The sequence below is a fragment of the Dipodomys merriami genome, unplaced genomic scaffold (assembly GCF_024711535.1).
Source record: "Dipodomys merriami isolate MVZ:Mamm:240054 unplaced genomic scaffold, mDipMer1.0.p SCAF_13, whole genome shotgun sequence".
Lineage (NCBI taxonomy): Eukaryota > Metazoa > Chordata > Mammalia > Rodentia > Heteromyidae > Dipodomys > Dipodomys merriami.
Window position 1 is genome coordinate 21,866,069 of NW_027202604.1, and position 24,145 is coordinate 21,890,213.

A 24,145-nucleotide genomic window follows, 5' to 3' on the forward strand; every position below is an offset into this window, starting at 1 on the left:
ACTGGTGTTCTATGATTTCAGACACAACTCCACTTCTAGCTTGTTGGTGGTTAATTGGAGATTCTTATCTAATGGATTTTGCTGCTTGATCTAGTGTCAAACTGTCATCCTCAGGTCTCAACCTCCTGAGTAGCAAGGATTAGAGGTGTGCCCAGCTCCTCTTGAGTAGCTTTAATGTCAACCACCTGCTGGGTCATTTATTACCATACCTTTAGATACAAGAGATATGATATAAAGACAGACAGAATCTGATAATTGTGAGAATCTCTAGCTTTCAGAAAAATCTCACGAATTTATTCTTACAACGGTAATATGTTAAACACATAATGACCTGTTGGGATACATATGTGTTTACATTTGCAGAACAATATCCCACTTCCTAAACACTCTTCCTGGATCCACAAAACAAAATTCAAATGCATCCTAAAGAGTATTTTACAATCAGCAAAACTGTTCAATGTTAAAGCCACAAATTCCTTGAATTCAACCTAGATGGAGTTGATCTTAATGTGCAAAAAGCCCATTTTATCACAGGGTGACCTGAAAAACTGGGATAGTGATGGGAAAACCAAGTAGAAGCGAGAGGCAGCCACTGTTCATCTGCATGAAGGGTGTGAGTTATCAAACGTGGCAAGTAGCTGATAGCTTGCTTTGATAACAGTTCTATCAATGTCATATAAAATAATTCAAAGAAATTATTTTTTGAAACCATCCAATTACCTATGTTCTTGGACTATGTTGTCCAATACTTAGCATTAATGGACATAAAATAACAAGAAGGATTGAGCATAAGAACTGGGTTTAGTGCCAAGGATCTCTAACCATAACTGTATTTAATCTAATGTTGTGTTGTTTAAGTCACTGCTATAAGGCAAAAAAGATCCATAGTTGATCCATCCAATCTATTCAGTTCTCCCAGTTCTTTCTCTCATTCTCTCCTCTCCTTTCTTTTCTATCTCTCTTTTCTTTTCCTCTCCTCCTTCCCCTTTCTTTTCTCTCCCCCCACCCTATTCCTTTCTTTTCCTCTCTCTTGGCAGTACTATATTTTGGATACAGTATTTCACACCTCCTAGAAGTCATTCTACCATGGACCATGCCCCGCAAATATCAATTTTCTCCATCATCCTTTTGCCTAATTTAGTATTACAAAAATCTTTCCCAAGTACAATGGCGTTTTGAATTGTAATCTCTAATGTGGAAAATCTGCAGAATAGGCACTTGATTTTCTTGAGAATGTTATCAAGTTACCTGTATGAGAGGGATGTAGGTCATCAAACACAGAAATCTTCATTTCATAGATGTGCCCAGCTGCAACCACCTCTGGATTTTCATAATCCAAATCTCTGGCAACCTTACAGAACAATGTTTTTACACCAAAAAGAAAATGTTAATGAATATTTTTAAATAATAGATCACTCTAGAAAAGGTAAATGTGTGGCCATTGTTTTTTTTTTTCTAGAAATGGTATCAGAGTATGCCTGAGACTGACATAAGCTGATATACAAAATAAACATTTTGGCAGAACAAGGAGATTCTCCCTTGTCTTTCCAGAATAGTTTGAACAAATAATCCTTGCTCTGTGGAGAAAAATATGGGTCAAAGCCTGTCTTCATTGCATATTAATTGTATTGCCCTTGGCAAAATATTTTAAAAGAGAAAATGTTTTAAATAAACTTTGCAAGTGAAAAAATGATCAAAATGTAAGTTGCTCCTATTATAAACCACTCACCATTTCAGAAATATATAATAAGTATCTACTAGGTATCTGTTACTATTGAAAGTACTAGACAGATAGCAGTAAGAAGATCTACATCATAGATTTGAAGACAGTCTTAATTGGGCATGAATCCTAGTTAGCTTAAACCAGAATATGACAACCAAGATTCCAGGTATTAAGAAAGTCACTTTGTTTTAAGAGTTGGTATGTGACTCATTCACGCACTTACTAAAGCATGCACGAAACATGACAGTAGGTCATCAGTATGAACCACTTAGAAACATGTGTACATCTTTCGGTCTCATAAGAAAAAACTGAACTGACACAGCCCTGTTCGACAGTGAATATACGGCCTATGATGTCAGTCCTTGGTAGCCACAACTAAGCCAGGGTAAGTATGCACACAAAGAAATGAACTGAGCGGTAAGTGGTGGATGGCTACTGAGTGGACATACAGAAAGGCCTCAATGTTCCTTAACATCATCTTGATAAATTTTTTCTCTTTATCTGAAGTCCACTAAAAAAAGACAGTTTGGCCTTGCATATCAAAGTGAACATCAGCCCAGGGAAGCTCTTGGCTCCATGCCTAAACATGCAAAATCCACAACACCATATGCACAAACTGGGTTTGTAGCTTGGGGCCTTTGTCAGGAAAATTAGGACCAGAGAAAGAAAAAGGTCACTATTAGCTCCCTCTCAGCCATATTTTCTGGCTAAAGAAGAAAGGGAAGAAGAGTGGTACTTGGTGATATTTGGGTTAAGAATAATTAATGCCAAGCTATCAGAGGATGACACTTTGAAATAAAGGCCTATGGAGAATGAGTCAGAAGGAGAGATTTCTTGTAAGGCAGAATTACATGCTGGGAAAGAAAAAAGCATAGAAAGTTTAGAACACCAAGAGGGAGTATGGAAGAGGAGCTTCTGGGCCATGCCCAAGGCCAAGAGGGGATAACTATTGTCCCACAGACAGCTTCTCGGAGTTATCTCCAAGGAAATCAACTTGATTTTCAGCTTCTGATTTCCCTGGCTAAAAGGAAGCAAATTATTCTGTGCTCATTATGAAAAGGAGAAAATGATAGCAGGCAACAAGATAGTGAAGGACTTGCCCATATACCTTGCAGAGAGGCAACAGAGGAGCCCAAAATTCTCTGCTGTGTCAGCAGCTCCTTTTTGGGACTCTACTAGCCTCATTCCAACTGTGGCCAAGAAATGACTCCATCTCTCTGGGAAAGCAACCTAGAGTGACAGAAACCAGGGTCACTCACGCGGATGACATGTTCGGCCTTTGGGACTTGATCAAAGAGTTGTCCGGAACCAACTGGGCCAGAGCTCGGTGCATAATGGATGAGGTTAGGAGGCTTGTCAAGGTCATGACACAAGAGCGTAGCAACTACTGTATCCTTTGCAATCACCTCCTTGCCCGTGTACCTGTTTCATCGTTGAAGAAGAAAAATCAATGGAGATAAGCATTCTTTTTCAGTGTAAGGCTTTTCCCCTAAACCTCCGCTTATGTGGATTACACCTGGGTGTGATGTCCTAATTCTACTGGGACAGACAGATCAGCTCAGGCGCATCCTCAGGGCATCCATTTTCCATCTTCCCACAGATTTGGGAAGATTTGCTTCCTTTTCTGGGAGTGCTCCTCTCTGTACTTGGCTGGGCACCCTGCTGGGATGGGAAATTTAACCAAGACCACACTTCAGTGGAGAAGACCTGAGTGGAAATTGAAGGGTTCTCTGGGATTGTTGCAACCTGCACCATCAGGATGGTGTGGGAAGGAGGGACAAATCCATACCATTCTGTAGTCACAGTGGGCTTGTTTTCACTTCCGTATGCCCACCCATCTCTTCATAGGAACCTTACAGGGTACTGTATGTTCACTTCAGCTTCTAAATCCTACTTGCTCTTCAAACACTAGCCTAGGTCTCATCCTTCAGGAAACTTCCCAATCCCATGTGATCTGCTCTTAACAACTAAAGCACAGAACCAGTATTTAATTCCCATTATATGTGTGTGTGTCTCTTACTTCCTGGATATTCACCTTATCATCCTGACAATACACAATCTCCTTAGAGCAATTGAACATAACATATTCATCCCCTTACCTCCAGAGACTATAACCAAGGGCAGAATGTGGTTGGTGTTAAATAGATACAATCCTACTGGAGGAATAAGTGGGAAAGTAGAAGGAAAAAGAAGAGAAGGAAAAGAAGAAAGAAACATTTGCTAAGCCTGTGCTAGTTCTGGTAACTAAACAAATTCCAAGCACAGGTTATATATATTCAATCCTTCTAAAAATGCTATGAGGTATGTACAATTATCATCCCATTTGAAAAGAAGTCTTGGGAACACAAACAAGACCACACTGGGGATAATTAGCAAGGCTATATTTTACTTTCCACTACATAATCAGTAATAATACTTAGGAAACAGAAGGACAGCTGTCTATATATGAACTGACCAGAGAGGAAAAATACAAGTGAAAGAGCTGGACATGGTGTTGAACACCTATAATCCCAGCTCTTCTGGTGGTAGAGACGAGAAATATCGTGGTTTGAGGCAGTCAGGACAAAAACATTAGTGAAAACCCCTGTCTCATGCAATAAGCCAGCATGGTAGCACACATCTGGCATCTCATTTGTGCAGAGTAAGAGGGTCATGGTTTAAGCCAGCCAAGGCAAGAAATATGAGACCCTATCTGAAAAATGCCTAAAGCAAAAATGCTGAACATGGCTTAAGTTCAGGGTGAGGTCTCACCAAGTATGAGTCTCTACATTCAAAACTCAAACCTCAATTCTGGCCAATAAAGTGATAGATTTGTATGTTTAGCAACTGAGCTTCAAATAATAACAATAAACACAATGAAAGTAATGCAAACCAATCATCCCTCATCAAAATGCTAAACCTCCTTCATTTTGGTACCAAAGTCCAACCTGGAATATTTTAAATCAACCTTTTGCCTGAACTGGCAAATTTTTATTTGATATACTTAGAATAAGTAATCACCGCAGATTTAAATATAGGTTGTTACTCATCTCCCATCAAGAAAGTTGTATGCTTGACAGACATTAAGAAGGTAATACATCCTATTACCTTCTTAAAATAAGCAACAGCATCTTTGTCCTGAAGTGTTTGTATGGGCCAGGATGTCAGGTAATAAATGATAGAACTGTATTAAACAATATATACCCTATACTCAGAATGTCACATAGAGTGCCCCATTTGTTCTTCACAACCATCCTCTAGAGTAAGTAGTATTGTTGTACCATCTTATACAGAAACAATGAAGGTCAAAGAGCTTTAGTGAATGACCCAAATTCACACAGCTGTTAAGTAACAGAAGCAGAATTCCACTCAAAATCTTAAGCTTGTTCTACTGTCAGATCTTGGAAACCCAGCTGTCAGTCATGAACTAGCCCATCAGGCTGTATTGTAGCTAAAGACCATAATTAAGGAGGCAGACCTTTACTAAACAAATTCCTATACTTTAACCAAGGTTCAATCAGCTGAGAAACCTTTTGTCCAATTGTGCTAAATAAATGTGGCAATACATCCCTCTCTTGAAACCCTGAATTCTTGTCCCTGACCATCTGTCTTGGCTCACCTAATCAGATATTGGTCACAGACAGGCGAGTTGTCATTAATGCCATTAATGTAAGCAGTCACTGGAATGGCTGCACACCTCCGGTCACGGTCACAAGCCTTAATGGAGAAGGCCTGAACACTTGCAAACCCAGCTGTCTCCACGTCCAGACGGGTGGCAGTCACCACATTCCCACACTCTGTAACAAAATAGTACATCCTGCTTTAAGTGGCCCAAGCTGTCATTATCAAAATTGGTTTATTACACACATAGCTGCAGAACAGATCCCATGCAAATTATACCTGATCCATTGGAATTAAGAAGATGATTCACAGTACAGGATGGTATTCAATTATTTATGCCCCAAAACACACTTTTTTTTGGTATGAGTGTGTGTGTGTGTGTGTGTGTGTGTGTGTGTGTGTGTTTGTGTGTGGGTGTGGGTGTATCCTGGCACTTGAACTCATAGCCTAAGGAGCTGTCCCTTGGCTTGTTTGCTCAAGGGTACTGCTATACTACCTAAACACCACTTGCAGTTTTTTGGTGGTTAATTAGAGATAAGTGTCTCTTGGACTTTCATGCCCAGGCTGTCTTCAAACTGTGATCCTCAGATCTCAGCCTCCTGAGTAGCTAGGATTGCAGGCGATGGGCCTAAATTCTTAATCATAGAATCCTGATTCATTTCACCAAGTAGCACACCATTGCTCAACAGAACTTTCTGTAACAAAACATACTGTAATTATGTATTGTTCATCATGATAGCTAGTAAGCATATGTTTTTACTGAGTATTAAACAATGTAGCAGGTGTGATCAAGAGGAGGGTTGATATCCTCGGTGGTCCCTGGCAAAAGTTACCTGGGCCATATCTCAAAACCAAGCATAGTGAAGTGCACTTGTAATCTCAACTGCTCAGGAAGGAGAGTGGGAGGATGGAAATCTAAGACCCACCAAGATAAAGTTAGTGGAGACTCTATCTTAAAAAAGCAAAAGGACTGAGGGTGTGGTTCAAGTGACAGAGTGCTCACCTTGCAAATGTTTAGCCCTGAGTTCAATCTTTGTACTATCATCCCTCCACTTCAAAACAAAAACAAAAACGGAGGTGGGGGGTGGTGGTAGGGACAAGTTGAGGACGTGGGGAGGGAAGGGATGGTAGGGAAAAAACAAAGGAGGAGGCACAATGCTCAATGGGAAATGTACTCATTACCCTACTCATGTAACTGTAACACCCCTGGACAGTATTTTTACAATAAAAATATATATGGAAAAAATGCCCTATTCCCAAAATAAATTTGCATCTCATTGTTCTTCTCAAAAAAAACCCACAAAAACACAAAAACACAAAGGTTCTAGCTGCTCTGTGGAGAAGAGAAAAAGCAGAAGCAGGGGTAAGAAATTGGTATTGTTACATTAAGAGGGAGTAACTGTCTAGCTTGGGACTCTTCCAGAAGCAGAGCCTGGAAGAGTACAAGTAGTTTATTTGGGAAATTATCCAGGACACTGGGGCACTGTGGAAGAGAGACAGGAAAAAGAAACTCCCTAGAAAATGTGCACCAGCAAGCTAGTCCCCACAATCAGCCCCTAGAGCCTGGCATGACTGGGGAACCCTGGGAGCTGGCATAGGACACACACTCAAAATTGTAAAATTGTTCCATGCCTAGAGCAAAGAGCAGGTAAGTTTCTACACCATCTATCTCCGGACTGTAGAATTTCTCCAACCATCCTAACCTACTGTGAGAGGAAGGAGGGCCCTGTTCATTCCTCAAGCAAAGAAATGACACATCCTGAGCCTCCACCACAGCACAGCCCATTGGATGAGAAATAAATGATTGACTCTAGGCAGTCCAATCAGATTCTCCTTCACAAAAAAATCAGGACCTTAAGCAAGAAGAAGAGTTGACTTAGGTTGAAGAGATGCTATAAGGTTGTGTAAGGTGGGAACAAAGACTGCCACTTTATAGCAACCACAAAGAGCCATATGATCACTCAGGAGGGAACAGAGAATTAGGTCTTGGATGGGGTTATTCTGTAGACATTGAGGAAGAATCGACAATGTGCTTCTTGTTGGGTTTCTGGAAATAAAAAAGAAACTCGGTGTGTGGATATTTGCATAGTAACACAGGATTACAAGCTACCTCTATAAAGCAGGTTTGTAGGGACAAGTCTCAAGATACCTTTATCAACTGCAAAGTACTCATTCCATGGATCTAGTTCAAAGCTTACATCTCCCAGGTCATCTTCATCAGAAGCCTGGCATATTCCAATAGTTTTCCCAATTGGGATTTCTTCTTCCAGTGTGATATTGGCTTTAATGTGCAGAGTGGAGTTCAAAGAAGTAACACTCAAGACGCCATTTTCAATATTGAATAAACTTGTTTCAAAACAAAAGATTATTAGAATATTATTATTTGCTTGGTGCCTTTTCTATTCTTTATGAAGGAATATACAGACAAAGATAATACGATTAAAATAGAAACCATGCTCAGGGTATTAGTAGCTAACCCCTGTGTTGATCACTTACCTACAGTTCAAACAAAACTATAAGTGCTTTTCATGTGTTAACTTGTCCCTTCCTCAGTCTTTGGAAGCAGGAACCATTTTATCCCATTTTACAGATGTGGAAACTGAGGATTTGAGACTAACTTTTGGATAAGTAAGAAGTGGCTGAAAGAAGATTAGACCCCATGCCTGTTTTGCTCCAGAGGCTGTATACTTAATCACATGTTTTAAAATGAGTCAGTTTCATAGAATTGCTGATCCTTTGTGTACCTTATAGTCTCCCTCATAATAATAATGAAAGATAAGCTGTCAACTCAGACATGAAGAATATACTTCATTAATTACACCTTGTTCAATAGCAATTTCAAAACATTTTATAATTTAAAAGTATTTTGCTTTTTTATCGTTGTGCTGGTTTTGAGGCTTGAACTCAGAGCCTCATGCTCTTGGTTGTTTTTTTCTGCTCATAGCTAGTGCTCTACTGCTTGAGCTATCTCTCCACTTCTGGCTTTTTGGTGGTTAATTGAAGATGGAGTCTTGAAGATTTGTTTACCTCAGCTGACTTTAATCCCCAATCCTCAGCTTCCTGAATAGTTAGAATTATAGGGGTACACCACTACTGCCTGGGCTATTTTCTTTTTTTTTTTTTAAGAAAGAATTTTGGGCTGGGAAGGTGGCTCAGTGGTATAGTGCTGGCCTTGCATGCATGAGGCTATGGGTTCAATTCCTCAGCACCACATAAGCAGAAAAAGCCTGAAGTGGCACTGTGGCTCAAGTGGTAGAGCACTAAACTTGAGCTGAAGAGCTGAGAGACAGTGCTCAGGCCCAGAGTTCAGGCCCCATGACTGGCAAAAAGAATTTTTAAGGTCAAGTTAAAATATATTTTATGTTTTATTGCCTTACCTGCAAGTAAGAGTAGGGTCCTTATTATTGACATTGATGAGGAAAATCTTTAGATTTCTGGAAGTAGACAGTCCTCCTGGATCAGCCACTTTAATGACCAATGAAAAGCTAAAGGCACAGCCACAAGGAAAACAGCTCAGATTATATAGTAACTAAATGGCTTCCAAAGAAACGGAATCTATGAGATTTAACTCGTCAATTTCAGCAATTGATTTATCTGGTTCAAGTGCCAGTCAGCTCAGTTATTTTAGCAGTTGGAAGTGGCTTACACTTTGTTAAGAAACAAATTAGTTAAACTGATGAAAGCAGGCAAGAACTTAGCAAAGTATCTATTAATCCCTATGAATGGCACCAAAAAAAAAAAACCCTCTGGGAATTCTTTTCGCATGGTGGAGCAGAGCTTGTAGCTGTGGAGCCTGTAGTGGGGTTCCTACCTCTTCAAACATTCACCTTGTTTTTTAATATTGAAAACTGTTAAGTTCAAAAGGAGCGTTTAAAAAACACTTCAAAGTAACTTAATAAGAAGACAGTTCAATGGTTAACACATTTTGATTTTAGTAGAGATGATCAGGGATTTAAAGAATGGAGAGATGAGAAAAATAAAAGCTTCCATAACCTGGAATCCTTTCCTCTTGGCCAGGTATGCCAATTTGCTTGCATTATACAAACTTGAACTCTGCAAATCCCGTATTCAATCTAGGAAACTCCTCAATCCTGTGTTCATTGAAAGAGTTGCTCACCCCTTGAGCAAGAAATATTATTGTACTTTAACTTCAATAAACTAACCATTGGTGTCAAAATTAATGTTTTTCTCCCATACACCAAAAAATGAAATCAATTCTGTCTTTTCTTCTTACTTTATAATTTTTCCTACAAATTGATATTTACAAGACAATTTTTGGGGTCTGTTGTGGGACTTGAACTCAGAGACTGGATACCATCCTAAAGCAATTTTTGCTCAAAGCTAGCACTCTACCTCTTTGAGACACAGCACCACTTCCGGTTTTCTTGTGGCTCATGGGAGATAAGAGTCTCATAGACTTTCCTGCCCAGGCTGGCATCAAACTGTGATCCTTAGATCTCAGCCTCCTGAGTAGCAAGGATTACAGGCCTGAGCCACTTACTCCCAGTAACACATGCATGTTTCTGCACTGGAAAGTGCATTCACAATGTGAAGGCACCTAGTTCCAGCCCCAAGCTTTCACTTCCTTGGAGCTTTAGTACTAAGGATGCTCCTTTACTGTTTGTTTTGTTGTTGCTGCTGATGCTGTTGTTTCACTTTTGTGATGGTGGTAGTTGGGATTGAAATCGGGGCCTTATGTTTACTGAGCAAGTGTGCTTTAGCACTTTTAAGCCAGTCCTTTTTAGTTTGTTTTCCAGATAGGGTCTCTTCCCTTTTGCTGTCCTTGAGCCTACTTCTACTTCCCAAGTAGCTGGAATTACAGGCATGCACCATCACATCCAGACCTTAGGATGCTAACTCCCAGGACATATTCCACTCTCAACTTTTACAACAAGGATGAGATGCAGGAGCAACTTGATTGAGATGTCTGAAAGGGCCATTTCTTTTCCTGTGAAGTACTTCGATGCAAAACATATAATTGAAAATGGTGGTCATAAAATCATTTTAAAACAAAAAAAATAGTAACTTGAACTAGTGGCTATCCACTTGGCAGACATAGAGGAAGTGAAGAGAAAACATCACTTAGGTTTGTTTGCATAATGAATGAGCTCTGTGTTACATACAGAGAAGCCCCTGACCCATGCCCAGCATGCTGCAAACCCCAACACTCAAACAATCTGCACTATGGTTGAAGGCAGGTGACCCAGAGATGCCCATATCACCAGTCAGTACCAAAACCAGCAAGGGTGCAATTACAAGTTAAGTGCTGATTTTATGTCTAAGCCAATCATTTGAAGGGATCCTCACTTGTGGAGCACAAGTCAAGGCTGGCCGGGAAGAATATTCTCAGAATGGGGCAATGGAGAGAGGACCTGCATTTCCCATGCTGGATTTACCTTCTCATTTCACTCTCAAAATCAAAAACTGTGGCTGTGGAGATCGTTCCGATGCTGTCGATTGTGAAGCCAGAGTCCTTCGGGGAAATGAAGAACTGTTGATTGGACAGTAAAGAGAAAGAAAAATATTGCAGAGACATGACCTGTTCCCTGGCAGGATTTCTCCAAGTACCACGCCTGAAATCTTTCCATGTGACTCACCCGCCACCCCCAAACCATGTTGGCTGATGACGACAATGACATTATGATAATGATGATGATGATGATGATGATGATGATGATGATGATGATGATGATGATGATGATGATGATGATGATGGTGGTGGTGGTGGTGGTGGTGGTGGTGAAACTATCTTCCATTCTACCTATGCCAAGCTACATAACCTGCTCTTAAACATTAAGAATAAATTTTCCTGCCGCCAAGGGCTAGGGCTCATGCCTATGATAAAAAATAAGTTTTCCTGCCAGGACTCGTGCCTCAGCATGATGCTGAGATCTGAGGATCACAGTTCAAAGCCAGTCCAGGCAGGAAAGTTTGCAAAACTCTTTATCTCCAATTAACCACCAGAAAAAAAAAAAGAAAGCTGGAAGTGGAGCTGTGACTCAACTAGTCAAGTGCTGCCTTTGAGCCAAAAAGATAAAGGACAGTACTCAGATCCCAAGTTCAAGTCCCAGGACTAGAACAAAAGAAAAGCAGAATAAAATTTTCTAATCTCTTATATTCAGTTATTTATCTAATCCTTTCACTATACTCCTCCCAGAGCTAAAAGCAAAGGAGAAGAAGTTACATTTTGAGAAACTTGTTGACTGTTGAAAGACAACTCAGGGTTTATTCGTTTGCTATGATGGTGAGAATGGACTCTTTTGGAGCTGGGGAGAAGGTGATCAAGCAACTCTACAAAGGAAAAAAGTCAACTACTGTTCATCTGATTTTCTTTTTTTTTTTTTTTTTTGTCGGTCGTGGGGCTTGAACTCTGGGCCTGGGGGCTGTCCCTCAGCTCTTCAGCTCAAGGCGAGCGCTCTACCACTTGAGCTACAGCGCCACTTCCAGTTTTCTGGTGGTTTATTGGAGATAGGAGTCTCACGGTCTCTCCTGCCTGGGCTGGCTTTGAACAGCGATCCTCAGATCTCAGCCTCCTGAGTAGCTAGGATTACAGGCATGAGCTACCAGCCCCCGGCTCATCTGATTTTCTATACATGGGTATCAACAAAATTTTAACAAGGCATATTCTTTATTTTCTATTTTCTCTATTTTCATAGATAGATAAATAGATAGATAGATAGATAGATAGATAGATAGATAGATAGATAGATAGATAGATAGATAGATAATAGATAGATGAGAGAGAGAGAGATAGTACTGGACTCTGAACTCAGAGTCTCCTATGTGTTAGGCAATTGCTCTATCACTTGAATCAGACTTTCAGATATTTTCACTTGTTATTTTTTCTAATGAAATCTTGTATTTTTTAAACCTAGACTAGCTTTGGACTACTTTCCTTTTTCCTGTGCCTCCTGTATAGCTAGAATTGCAGTCATATCATACCAGATCCAGATTTATCAGCTGAGATGGAAGTTTTACTAGCTTTTTGCATGAGCTAGCATGGAATCCTCATACTCTCCAATCTCTGCCTTCTGATTATCTGGGATTACAAGAATGAGCCACTATGCCAGGTGCCAGTTGTTTTCTTAATGTTTTACTGACTTTTAATCTACACTAACTTTAAGGTATTCTGTTAAGTGCTTCATATGTGTTGTTTTTTTTTAATTTTCCAGTTCTATAGAACTGATACCATCCCATTTCACAGATAAGAACAGTGAAGCTTAGAATATCCAAGTGCCTACCCACCTATCTGAGCTCTGAAGGTTTTTTTATTTTGTTAATCACTTTACATATTGCTTTTCTGTTCTCCACACACAGCATCCCTGAGGCAAAGTTCTTGCCAAACAAGGCAGATGAAGTCAGGATTTTCCAGGGCAGATGAGATCAAATGATTAGAAAAGGCCAGGGTAACAAATCCAGGAGATGATTAATATCAAGAGTTAATTACACTGAGTGTGACAGACTTAATAACTGTGTACACCAAGGGATAATTTAACAGAGAAGATTATTAAACACAGAAGGACTGCAAAGCAACCTAAAAATCGTTTCGAGAAATTAGTGACCTTTAAGTGTATTGATTTTCTGATGAATCATACCATTCTGATTAATTTTAATTCATACCTTCCCATTCTTTCTACCCATACAAGTAAGGTGGAATTGATTTCTGTTATATCGATCTGTAGAGCAATGTGCAAATACATCACATTCTTAGACATGAGAATAATGACGACCATGGCGGGGAGGGGGTAAGATGGAGGATGACTTGTAGGTAATTAAATTACCCTAGAGTGCACACAAGCACAAGTCCTGGCTACATACAAATAGATCTGATTGTTTGAAAAAGAAACCCACATTTGTATTTGCAGCCATTCAAAATTTGCAGTTTCAAATTCAATGCCAACATTACATAGTTGTGAGCAATTATTCCAGAATCATGTATGTATTAGAGGGCTACATTTTGTGAGGCTTGTTTTTATTTCCAGAAAATGAAGTACTATCGTTAAGAAAATGATAGCACTGCTGTGAATTACTCTTCCCAATATTTAGGGGAGGTTTGGAATTGGTGGTTGCTAGGCAGCCGGGGCCATTGCTAGAAAAGCCGCCTCCATGAAGGATTCCCTGCACAAGACAGCCATCGAGGGAAGAGATTGCAACTCTATTGGGCCAGGTAAGTTAGATTCACTGCCGTGGCACCTGTCCTCGTCTCCATTTTGTCAACAGTGTCACCACCAAGGTTAGTGAAGAACTGTTTCAGCCATAATCATATCTACAGCAGCCCACGCCCAGGTTCCCAAGCGTGAGGGCAGATTGCAGCGGAACGTGACATTCTGGATGGATTTAGCCTCACAATCCACTGTATTCCCATCTCTGAAAAGGCTTGCTCATGACTATTTGCCCTCAGGAGTATCTGGAGAATTGGAAATGTCAGAACCCAACTTCCGGCCAAACACAGGAGGGGAGTTAGTACTTCGCAAGCTTGAAGCTTCAGGAGCAAAGCTCTAGGAACCACAGCTAGGCCTCAGTGCAAAGGCAAGGGAGTTTGCCACCCGTTATTCTGTTTGTGTGCTCAGCTTTTTTCTCCAATGAGCTCCCTCAACCTTCTAGATGATGCTGTGAGATTGGTTCTTGTCTTAGTGAACCTAACAAGTGAGGAAATGAAGGCCAAAGGTGAAAAAACCTACACAAGAACATCTGATTAGCAAGAAGGTAAGGTGAAACTCAGACCCAGGAATTCTGATAGCAAATCCATTCCATACTAGTGCTGGTCTCACTGAAGATGGTTTTCCCAGCTGAAAAGCAGCATTTCTTTTTTTGGAAAAAATAAATTAGGTAATTAATTCATTATGCTGGCACTGGAGCTTGAACTCGGGGTCTGGGTATTGTCTTTTAGCTTTTGTTCTCAAGGATAGCATTCTACCACTTAAGTGACAGCTTGTTGGTGGTTACTTTGGACATCAGAATCTCATAGACTTTCCTGCCTGGGCTGGCTTTGAACAATGATCTTCAGATCTCAGCCTGTTAAGTAGCAAGGATTAAGGCATGAGCCATTAGCACTCAGATTGTCTTTTTAGTTTTAAAACATTGTAACTAAGCTTAATTTTTTTTAAGTTTTTGGTCAGCACTGAAGAGTCTAGTTGGGTAAAGCCAGAGTTGTAGAGCAATTCCATGTTACTTTTTATGCAGGAAGAGAAGTGAAAGAAGCAAGGAGCAGTGGATGGGGAAGAAAAAAGATGGGGGCAGGAGGAAGGCAAAAAGAAACATATGAAATGGAGCCCTGAGATTGTCACACCTGACAGTCCATCAAAGAAAGGTGAACAAGAAAAACAAAAAAGAATAGTCAAAAGGGAAGGAATAAAAGTAAGGCTCTTGATTATTACAAAATAATGTTAACATTAAGCAGGACATAGTGTCTCATGCCTGTAATCCTACCTACTCCAGAGGTTGGCATCAGCAGGATCAATGTGAGGTGCCCGCCATGCCAAAGTATAAATAGGTAGATCACAGTTCAAGCTATCCTGGGTAAAAACTAAGGCCCTATTGAAAAGATAATGAAGCGAAATGGCTGGAGGTATGTTCAAGTGGCTGAGCACTTGACCACCTAGCCAGTGCAAGGCCTATTAGTTAGAACTCAGGAGTGTTATATAGTAGTAATAATTCTAGTCTTAGCTTACGTTTATAGAATATTTTCTTCCAAGTATTATTCCAAACACTTCACTTTTTTTACCTGATTTAATCCCCATGACAATCCTAAGGTATACCCTAGCAATTGCTTTATCATAAAGACTGCGATACAAAGAGGTCATGAGACTTACCCAGATTCACAAAACTAGACTGTGGCAAAGCCAAAATTTAGGCTATTTAACTTTAGAATCCTATTATGTTCATATATTTTATTTACCATGGCTAATTTGGTCATCTGATTCAGGGAACTATTTCCATATGGAAAATTAACAGAATATATGATATGGGCTAAGTATTTTTAATGGTATGGTATCCTGTAATCTTTAAAAAGCAAAAGTATTGCCTAGTCATTGTTTATCTGTAAAATGTTTTATTAGAGAGAAACATGTATATGAAAGTAGTTTCAAATTGAAAAGCAGATAGAAACCAAGCACCAGTGGTTCACACATGTATGCATAGCTGTTTAGGAGGCTGAAGTCTAGAGATGGCACATCAAAGCTAGCCCAGGTCAAAAAGATCTGTGAAACTCTTATCTCCAATTAGCCACCAAAAAGCCAGAAGTGGAGCTGTGGCTCCAATGGTACAGGGTCAGCCTTGAGCCAAAAAGCCACCGAAAGCAAGAGGCCCTGAGTTCAAGCCTCAGGACTGACTCAATATTTCTTTTGCCAGTCCTGGGGCTTGAACTTGGCTTGGGCACTGTCCCTGAATGGCTTTGTGCTCAAGACTAGTACTCTACCACTTTGAGCCACAGGACTACTTCCAGATTTTTCTGCATAGTTTATTGGAGATAAGAGTCTCAGAGGCATTTCTGCCCAGGCTGGCTCCTAACTTTAATACCGATGGTCCAGCTTCTTGAGTAGCTAGGAATACAAGTATGAGCCATTGACACCTGGCTTAAAAATAATTTTAATAAAAATAAAACAGATATAATTGAAGACTAAATCCTCATTGTGTTAGTGTGGCCTTGCCTCTCTCCCTGGGCCTATGTGAAAAGTAGAAACACTTTATCTTGAGCATTTTCAACAGCATAGAAACCATGGGTCTGAGTTTACCCTTGAAGATTCCAGGCTTCATACATTATTTTGCTACCCTCTAAATACTACTCTCTTGCCTTCACTTTATAAGCAATAGAAATAGTTTTCCATCTACATCTTTATTAGACTATAAGAGCTCTCCTTCTTAGAGCTTAAAGCCTGTATTTGCTTCCCATCTATTGTCTCACTAGCTAGCTGGAGTTTGAGAGCCGTACTCAATATTGTATCTACTTTGGGGGCCTAACTCAATGGCTTTCCTTCTATACCTGTGTATCAGAAGCATATCCTGACATATTTTTGTGTTGCATAATTTAGTGATTTAGTCAGCACTTCTACTCTGGTGGGCATAGAAGGGAAGAAAAGGACAAGGAAAAAGTGTGAACTCAAAAAAAAAAAGTGTGAACCCTGATGGATGATGGCGTGGGAGCTCAGAAATGCTCCTAAGAGGGGAGATGGGACTTCACATTCCTTCAGTGGTTAAGATTACTCCTCAGCCCCGGTGGGAATTCTATTTCCTGTTCTTCCTGTTCTTTCAGCCCGCAAGAAAATACCCATGATAGTAGTGAGTGGGGCTGGGAGCTAGATGCTCTACACAGACATGATTTACAAAGTTGTCACAGAGATCTTCCCACTGCTCTCTCTAAAACTTCCTTTGCTAAAGAAAGTGAAATACTTGTGTGGCTGAGTCAGGCAAGAAAGCAGAGTTACCTATTACACATTTACAAACCAATTACCTTGTACATAAGTAACATTTAGTTCCCATCCCATATTCTTTAAGAACTCTCACAACAGGTGAACTTCAACTCTGAATGGGCTGGTAAGGTCTCCCCAAAGTATAGTAGGGGGAGCTCAAGTAGTAGAGAGCTCAAGTTGGAGGAGTGCTATGTTCAATTAGTGATGCCTGCTATCAACAAGTAAAAAGGCACCACTGTATTCTCAGGCCTAGCGAGCTTATCACAGATATTAATTCCTGGGCCCAACCCCAGAGATTCTGATGGCTGTATTTGTTACAATACTCCCACTTGGTTCTCCTGATGAGAATCATGGCTTCATTGTGAAAGACTGTGCTGGTCCTAGGTAGTTCCAGGAACACTTTAAAATAGTGAAATCCATTCTTCTTAGAGTAAATATTTTACTACAATTCCTTTCTCAGCTTCATAAAAAATTTCTCTTCAAATATGAACCGCAGAACATTTTTGCCTGCTTTGTCTTGTCTTGTTGGACTTCCAACACAGTGTTATGGTTAAGTAGGCCAATGGCTCCAATCTTCATTTGCTTTGTGTGACTCGACTTAAATGATTGAATTATTTTCGCACCTCTTTGGACAAGCTACACTCAAACAACAAAGCAATAGCTTGAACCTACAAAAGATATTATTGGAAGGTAAATAGTTGTACAAGTTACAAGGCAAAACTAGTCATTTGTTGTAAGATTGTTCCGTGTGGATTGTTTGTTGTAAGATGATTTCGTAACAATATGACTGTGGACTAAAGTATACTCCACGCTTGCATGCCATCTTGTGGAGGATTTTGCAAGATGTGTAATTCTGAAGCAAATACTGCTCCCCCAATATTTGTTAGGAGCCTAGTTCTGGTTTTTCTTCAATCATCTGCCCTGTGTGTGAAGAATTAAAGTTATTTTCTAGATAATTAAAGCTGTTCTTAAAATCACTCTCTCCCAATTACCTACTTATTTCGAGCAAAATTGTTGTTAGCTTGACTAACCCAGATAATTGCCTCTATTCTCAAATTGATTTGGCCAGTGTATGCCTAAGCTAAATGTTTCATCACATACTAGAACTTTCCAAGAATGTCATATTGCACAATTCGAATCATCCATTTTAATTTCTTGGCTCCAGGAAGAAGTGAAATGTTTAGGTAAAGTTAGAGTAGATCGGACAACTGAGTACAACTCAGAAATCAATCTTTCCAGAAAGTCTGCAAACACCTCCTAAAGATCTACCACAAATGGGTGCCAAAGCCAGTTGCTGTTTACATGAAGGCAAAACAAAAGCACAGCTAAGACAATTATACACTCCATGAGTCTGAATGCCTTGCAATGCTCTTTGCAATGTTACAGTCTCAAAACCTACAACACTATTTTTGGAACAGACACCAAACTATTCAAACAATGGATGAAATGAGCAGGTTTGAGACAGTTTTAAACATGTTTTGCAGTAAATATGTTTTGGAAATTTTGGAAGTTATATTCAGTACCAAAACATTTTGTTTAGAGGCAACTTACAAGCTCCTTTTACCTGGGCCTGTAAATACACTGAATGCTGGACAGTCAGACGTACCACTTTGCATCTATGCTCTTGGATCTGTGTCATTTTTGCTGCAGCCAAATATATTGGGCTCCAAAAAAACAAAAATAATTCACTGAAACACCTATTGTGAAAAATAAGGAACACTGTTGTCCAGACAGGTGATTCCATCTTCTTACCACCTTGAAGAAAATAGGCAAAAGCTTCAGATCACTCACCCATAAAAACTCCAGAGAAAAAAGACTGAGCTACCAGGTCATACCTATAACTTGGGACTATTTTTTTATTGTAAAGGTGATATACAGAAGGGTTACAATTACATAATTAAGGACTTTCATTTTCTCTCACTTCCCTGCACCCCCGACTTCCCTCCTCCCCAAGATGTAAAGTTTACTTACAACATAGTGGCTAGCGAGTATCACTGTTGCATTGGTTCACCCTTTGTCCCACTGTTTCTGTGATTCCCTTTCCCTTCTCCAGATCAAATAAACATATATAAGACAACGGGTACAGAAATCAAAAACAGTGTCAACAGGGAATGAACCAAAGGGGATAAAAAGAAAGAAGATATAACTGAAAAACAGTACACTAAAAAAACACTCTTATTGCTATTTCTTGGAGTTCATTTTGGTAGGCATCATTTTGTATGGGCATATATACAACAAAACTTCCTAAATAAGGATCCAGAAACACAACAAATCAAAGGAAGGCTGGAGGAATGGGACTATTTTAACCATGCATGACTTTCTCACCCCCCTGATTAACTAATATTGTACCTCCCAAACACGTCAGAAATGTTCTAAAGTAATGCCTTCCTTTCTCTGCCCTTCAACATTTGTCTATTTGGCATATGAGGGTGAGTGGCAGACCTAATATAGGGACTTCTGGAATTCAGGCCTAAAGCCTAAAAAAAAACTGGTTTTAATTATAATCTCATTTCTTGGACAGTATCTCATTTTAAGGCTCATTTCACTGATATTATTTACACATGTCATAAACACCAAGGTATTATTAGGGAAAAAGATGAAATCAGTCTCTACTTTTCTGGATCATATATTCGTAAGAAGCATTATAACTTTTCCCATTATAACTTCATGAAGCATTTGTAAGTGATAATGTGTGCTTAGGGTTAAGAAGAGGTAGAAGGGAATTGTTTCTTTTCCAAGCAATATCCCCACACTAAATGCAAATGTTCTGGATCATTTCTATAGAAACCATGGCTGAGTAAGATCTTTAGGCAATCTCTCCCCAGAGACACACCAAATTGTGCAGAAGCTATTCATGCACCAAACTACCATGACAAGAACGAAGAAGGTAAGAGGTGAGACCACAGTGCTTACGTGTCACACCATGAAACTAAAAGGCACACTGAAGAAGGCAGGAAGGATATCACTGCCCCAGATCCAAGCAAGTCAGCACAGAGATGGACACCTTCCCCTTGAGGGAGGGAGAGAGAAGTAAGGTTTCAGTACCAGGAGCCAGCATGTGAACTCGGTGTTGGACAAACCCTTAACTAGATATGGAACAAAGAGAGAGAGTAAAATGTTTTTAAATTAAAGATATTATAACTAACACTGTAGAAATACAGTCATAACTAACAGTGTAGCAATACAAACAGTCTTTAGAGATTATTATGAACAAATATATGGATACAAATCTGATCATGTAGAAGAAATGGACAAGTTACTAAATACAAAAACCTAACCAAGACTGAAATCATTAAGAAAACTAAAGATAACCAGTACTAGGGAGGATGTGAAGAGAAGAGAACTCTTACACATGGTTAGTGGGCCAGTTATCGATTAGTACATCTACTGGAGAAATCAGTATGATGGCCTCTTAAAATTTTGAAATCAAGTCAACTAAGATTGTAATCCTAGATACTTATGAGGCTGAGACCTGGAGGATTGAGATCTGAAGCCTTGAGATGGAGAGTTGAGAAAAGCCTTGAGGATTGAGAGAAAGCCTTGGCTTTAAGTCCAAAGCCTTAAATCCAAGTCCTGGTACTGGCACAGAATAACAATGAATAGATTAATTAAACACACTATCCAGCAATCTTTCCCCTGAGTATGTAGAGAAAGAAGTGAGATCAGTGCACTGGAAACCTGCATTCCCAAGCACACTGAAGCACTAGCCACAACAGCCAAGAAATGGCAACATTTCTTGTGTCCATCAACTGATGGCTGTGTAGAGAAAGCAGGGAACACATGTATTCTGAACTTCTCTCACATGAAAAAGAATGACATCTTGTTATTTTTGATCACATGGAATTAAACTAGAGAGCATTATATTCTGTACAATAAGGCAGGCACAGAAAGACAAGTACTGTATGATTTCACTCATCTGCCAAGCCTTAAAATGTTGATCTCATAGATATTTACAGTAAAATAGTGGTTGGGTTGCCACGGACCAGAAAGGGTGGGGGATGGAAGAAAGGTTGACTAGTATGTAGTAACAGACAGGAGCAAGAAGTTCAGAAGTACCATGGCAAAGCACAAGGGCTATACATAATAACATACTGCATGCTTTGGAAAGCAAAAGAAAGGAATTTGAAAGTTTTCACCATAAAGAAATGCTCCTGAGGAGATGAACACAAATGTTATGCAATGTGTACATGTATTAACTATTACATGGTATCCTGCTGATACACATTTTTATGTTCTTGTATATTAGTTAAATGTAATTTTTAAAGAAAATCTTACTACAATCAGCAGCATTTAGTTTGGACAGTAGAGCATCCATCTAGAAACTTCTAATAGCTACACTTTGCTGATCCAACCTTCTCTCATTTGTCAATAATTGTGGATTTGCAGTTGAACTTCCCTTCCCACAATTCCTGGCATAAATCATGTGATCTAGGTCTAAAGCCAAACATTCTGCTTTTGCCACATTCTCTGATTAAGGGCTAGCTCGCAAACCAATCAGAGGCACCTGAGATCTTAGGGAAGGAACTTCTATGCATTAATGCTTATTGCTAGGCTCTCCAGACTTCCTTCACTAAGTTGTTTCCAAAAAGATAGGGCAGGCCAAGGATCATGGGCCCTAGAGAAAACCTAACCCTATGTGAAATAAGCCTGATAGAAGTTACATGTATACATCACATGAACCCAGAATTCATCTATGCTGAAAGCCCAGTCTATTTCCCTGAACTCTGCAGCTACTACAAACACAAATCTCATTTGCTTTTTTGTTTGTTTGTTTTAGTGCCAGTCCCAGAAAGGGCTTGAACTCAGGGCTTGGGAACTGTATCTAAACTATTTTGCTCAAGGCTAGTACTCTACCACTTGAACCACAACTCCACTTCTGGATTTTTGGTGGTTAATCAGAGATAAACCTTCCCAGTCCAGGATGGCTTTGAATCTCAATCCTCAGACCTCAGCCTCCTGAGTAGCTAGGATTACAAGTGTGAGCCACTGGTATCCGACTGCATCAGTTTTATCTTAATTGCAAACACAGAATCCTAATATAGAATGAGTAATTAAGGCTCATGAGAAATAAAGAGATTCTAATTTTGCCTGAAAATATGTGTAGAAATGACATGGTATAGTGCTTTTTGTTTTCTTTTTTCCTTCCTTTCTTCCTTCCTTCTACCTTCGCTTAGTTTTATCTATATAATGTGTTTTCTCCTTGCCAGTGAAAAATAAAAATTCAAAATATAGATGTTATTCAAAAGACACCTTTTTTCTCCCCCAAAATGATTACCCTTAAAATAATCCATTAGAAGCAGATTTACCACCCCAAATTGTAAAGCAAAAATTTACATATTCTGGTTTCTACTGCAATTGACTCATCTTTTTTTCTTCTCTTTAGTGTTTGTTTTATAAGCTGAGCTATAAAATAGGAATATATAATTAAAATCCTCATACCCATAATTATAAGCTCTGCTGCAGTGTAATTGTTGAGCCTTTTGATGATTCCATCACTAATTACGCCCCTTAGAATTTCCAAATATCACTTTTCCATAAAAACCTGATCATTGTCAGCCTTCAGTCAACACACTCGACTGAACAAAAAGTATTGTTTATTTCCACATTTAATCTCTGGTCTAGGTTGACTTATAACTCTTATTTTAGCAAAGAGGGAAAATAATAAAACCATAGAAACAGACATAGATGTATCATTAAATGGTATATTTCTTTCTCTTTCAAGGGCTATCATAAAACTTTCAGAAATTGTTCCTTATTTGAAACTTTCAAAAATATCTTTGGCAAGGTCCTAGAATGTAGGTTTAACAGATTGCTTCATTGTACTTAATACCTAAAAATATATTAATAGACCCAATGCTAGTGATTCAAGTTAGTAATCCTAGCTACTCAGGAGGCTGAGAGCTGAGGATCACAATTTGAAACTAGCATGGGCAGAAAAGTTCAGGAGACTCTTATCTCCAATTGGTCACCAAATAGCTGGAAGTAGAAATGTGGCTAAAGTGGTAGAGCACTAGCCTTGAACAGAAAGCACAGAAATAGTGCCCAGGCCCTGACTTCAAGCCCTAGGACAAACACAAGAGAGAGAGAGAGAGAGAGAGAGAGAGAGAGAGAGAGAGAGAGAGAGAGAGAGAGAGAGAGAGAGAGGGATGGAGGGAAGGAGGGAGGGAGGGAGAGAGACAGAGAGAACGCAATGGAAAAGACCTGAAAGACCTGATAAATATTGAACAAGATAATTCTCTCCTCATACCTCTTGTTTAGAAGAGTCTACATTGTCCTAAAAAGTATGTTTTTTAAAGAAGAATTGAATTGAGATCATGAACTCAAACTTCCAAATTTACCTTTGATTAAAAAAATAAGTAAAACAAGAAAAGCATTTCCTTTATGGCCAGAGATGTTGAACATTTCTTCATGCATCTGCTGGCCATTTATACTTCTTTTGAAAAGTCTCTCTTTGAGCCATTAGCCCATTTATTAATTGGGCTGTTGTTTCTTGAGGGTTTATGGGGGATTAATTTTTAAGCTCTAAATATATTTTGGATATTAAGTTCTTGTCTGATACATAGCTGGTAAAAATCTTCCCCCATTCTGTGGAGCATTTATTTTGTTAGCTATGTCCTTTGCCATGCAGAAACTTTTAAGTTTGATGCAATCTTATTTACTCAGTCTTTCTTTGCTTTGCTGTGTTTCTGGATCTTTACTTAAAGTTTCAACCTGTGCCTATGAGCCCTAATGTTTTCCCTACCCCTCCCTTTAATATGTTCAGGGTGTTACATTGAGATTTGTTTCTGGTGCAAGGTGATATATAAAGATCTAGCTTAAATTTTCTGCATGTGGATAGCCAATTGTTGGAGGCTGTCTTTCATCCAACCTGTGTTTTTTGCTTCCTTATCAAATATTAGTTGGTTATAGGTCTGTGGATTCATTTCTGGGTCATCTATTTTGTTCCATTGGTCCTCAGGCCTATTCTTGTGTCAGTAGCATGCTAAGGATAGTCTTAAGAGAGGAACACAAAGACTCAATACCTATGTGCATGTGATCGTATAAAATAATATTTATCAAGATTAACTCCAGGAAATGGAAACAAGAGGTCTTTTTCCTTTGTTGCTGTTTTTGTTTTCTTTTCTTTTTATCTTTTATGTTCATTTGGGAGGGTAGGGAAGGGTACAGAAATGGTAGGACAAAGGGTGAACAACTGCAACACTGATATTCACTAGACACTATGTTGAAAATGAGCGCAAATGTTTTTTTCTTTCTTGCTATTGTTTCTAACATATTTATAAGATAATTTTTTGTTGCTTTATATGTCCCTCCCCCACAGTATAACCCCTGTTTTCACTGTATTTGATGTTGGTATAATTTGGGGAGGGGAAGGGAAAAAAATTGTTTAAATAAGGATACAGGTGTACCCATTGCA

General features: G+C 39.3%; 1 protein-coding gene across 3 annotated transcripts in view; it reads right to left on the reverse strand.

Annotated features, from left to right (window-relative positions):
* Nucleotides 1–24,145, reverse strand: part of LOC138824540 (cadherin-related family member 3-like) — a 59,198-nt gene that overhangs the window by 24,368 nt on the left and 10,685 nt on the right. For 2 of the 3 annotated variants that reach the window (XM_070018402.1, XM_070018400.1), the window contains exons 5-10: nt 10,720–10,814; nt 8,701–8,808; nt 7,473–7,669; nt 5,322–5,499; nt 2,983–3,145; nt 1,249–1,351 (exon numbers count right to left, since the gene is read on the reverse strand). In XM_070018402.1, coding sequence (XP_069874503.1) covers nt 1,249–1,351; nt 2,983–3,145; nt 5,322–5,499; nt 7,473–7,669; nt 8,701–8,808; nt 10,720–10,814 — 844 coding nt within the window. The remainder of the gene's footprint in view (nt 1–1,248; nt 1,352–2,982; nt 3,146–5,321; nt 5,500–7,472; nt 7,670–8,700; nt 8,809–10,719; nt 10,815–24,145) is intronic. The other variant, XM_070018401.1, reaches the window with a different exon arrangement.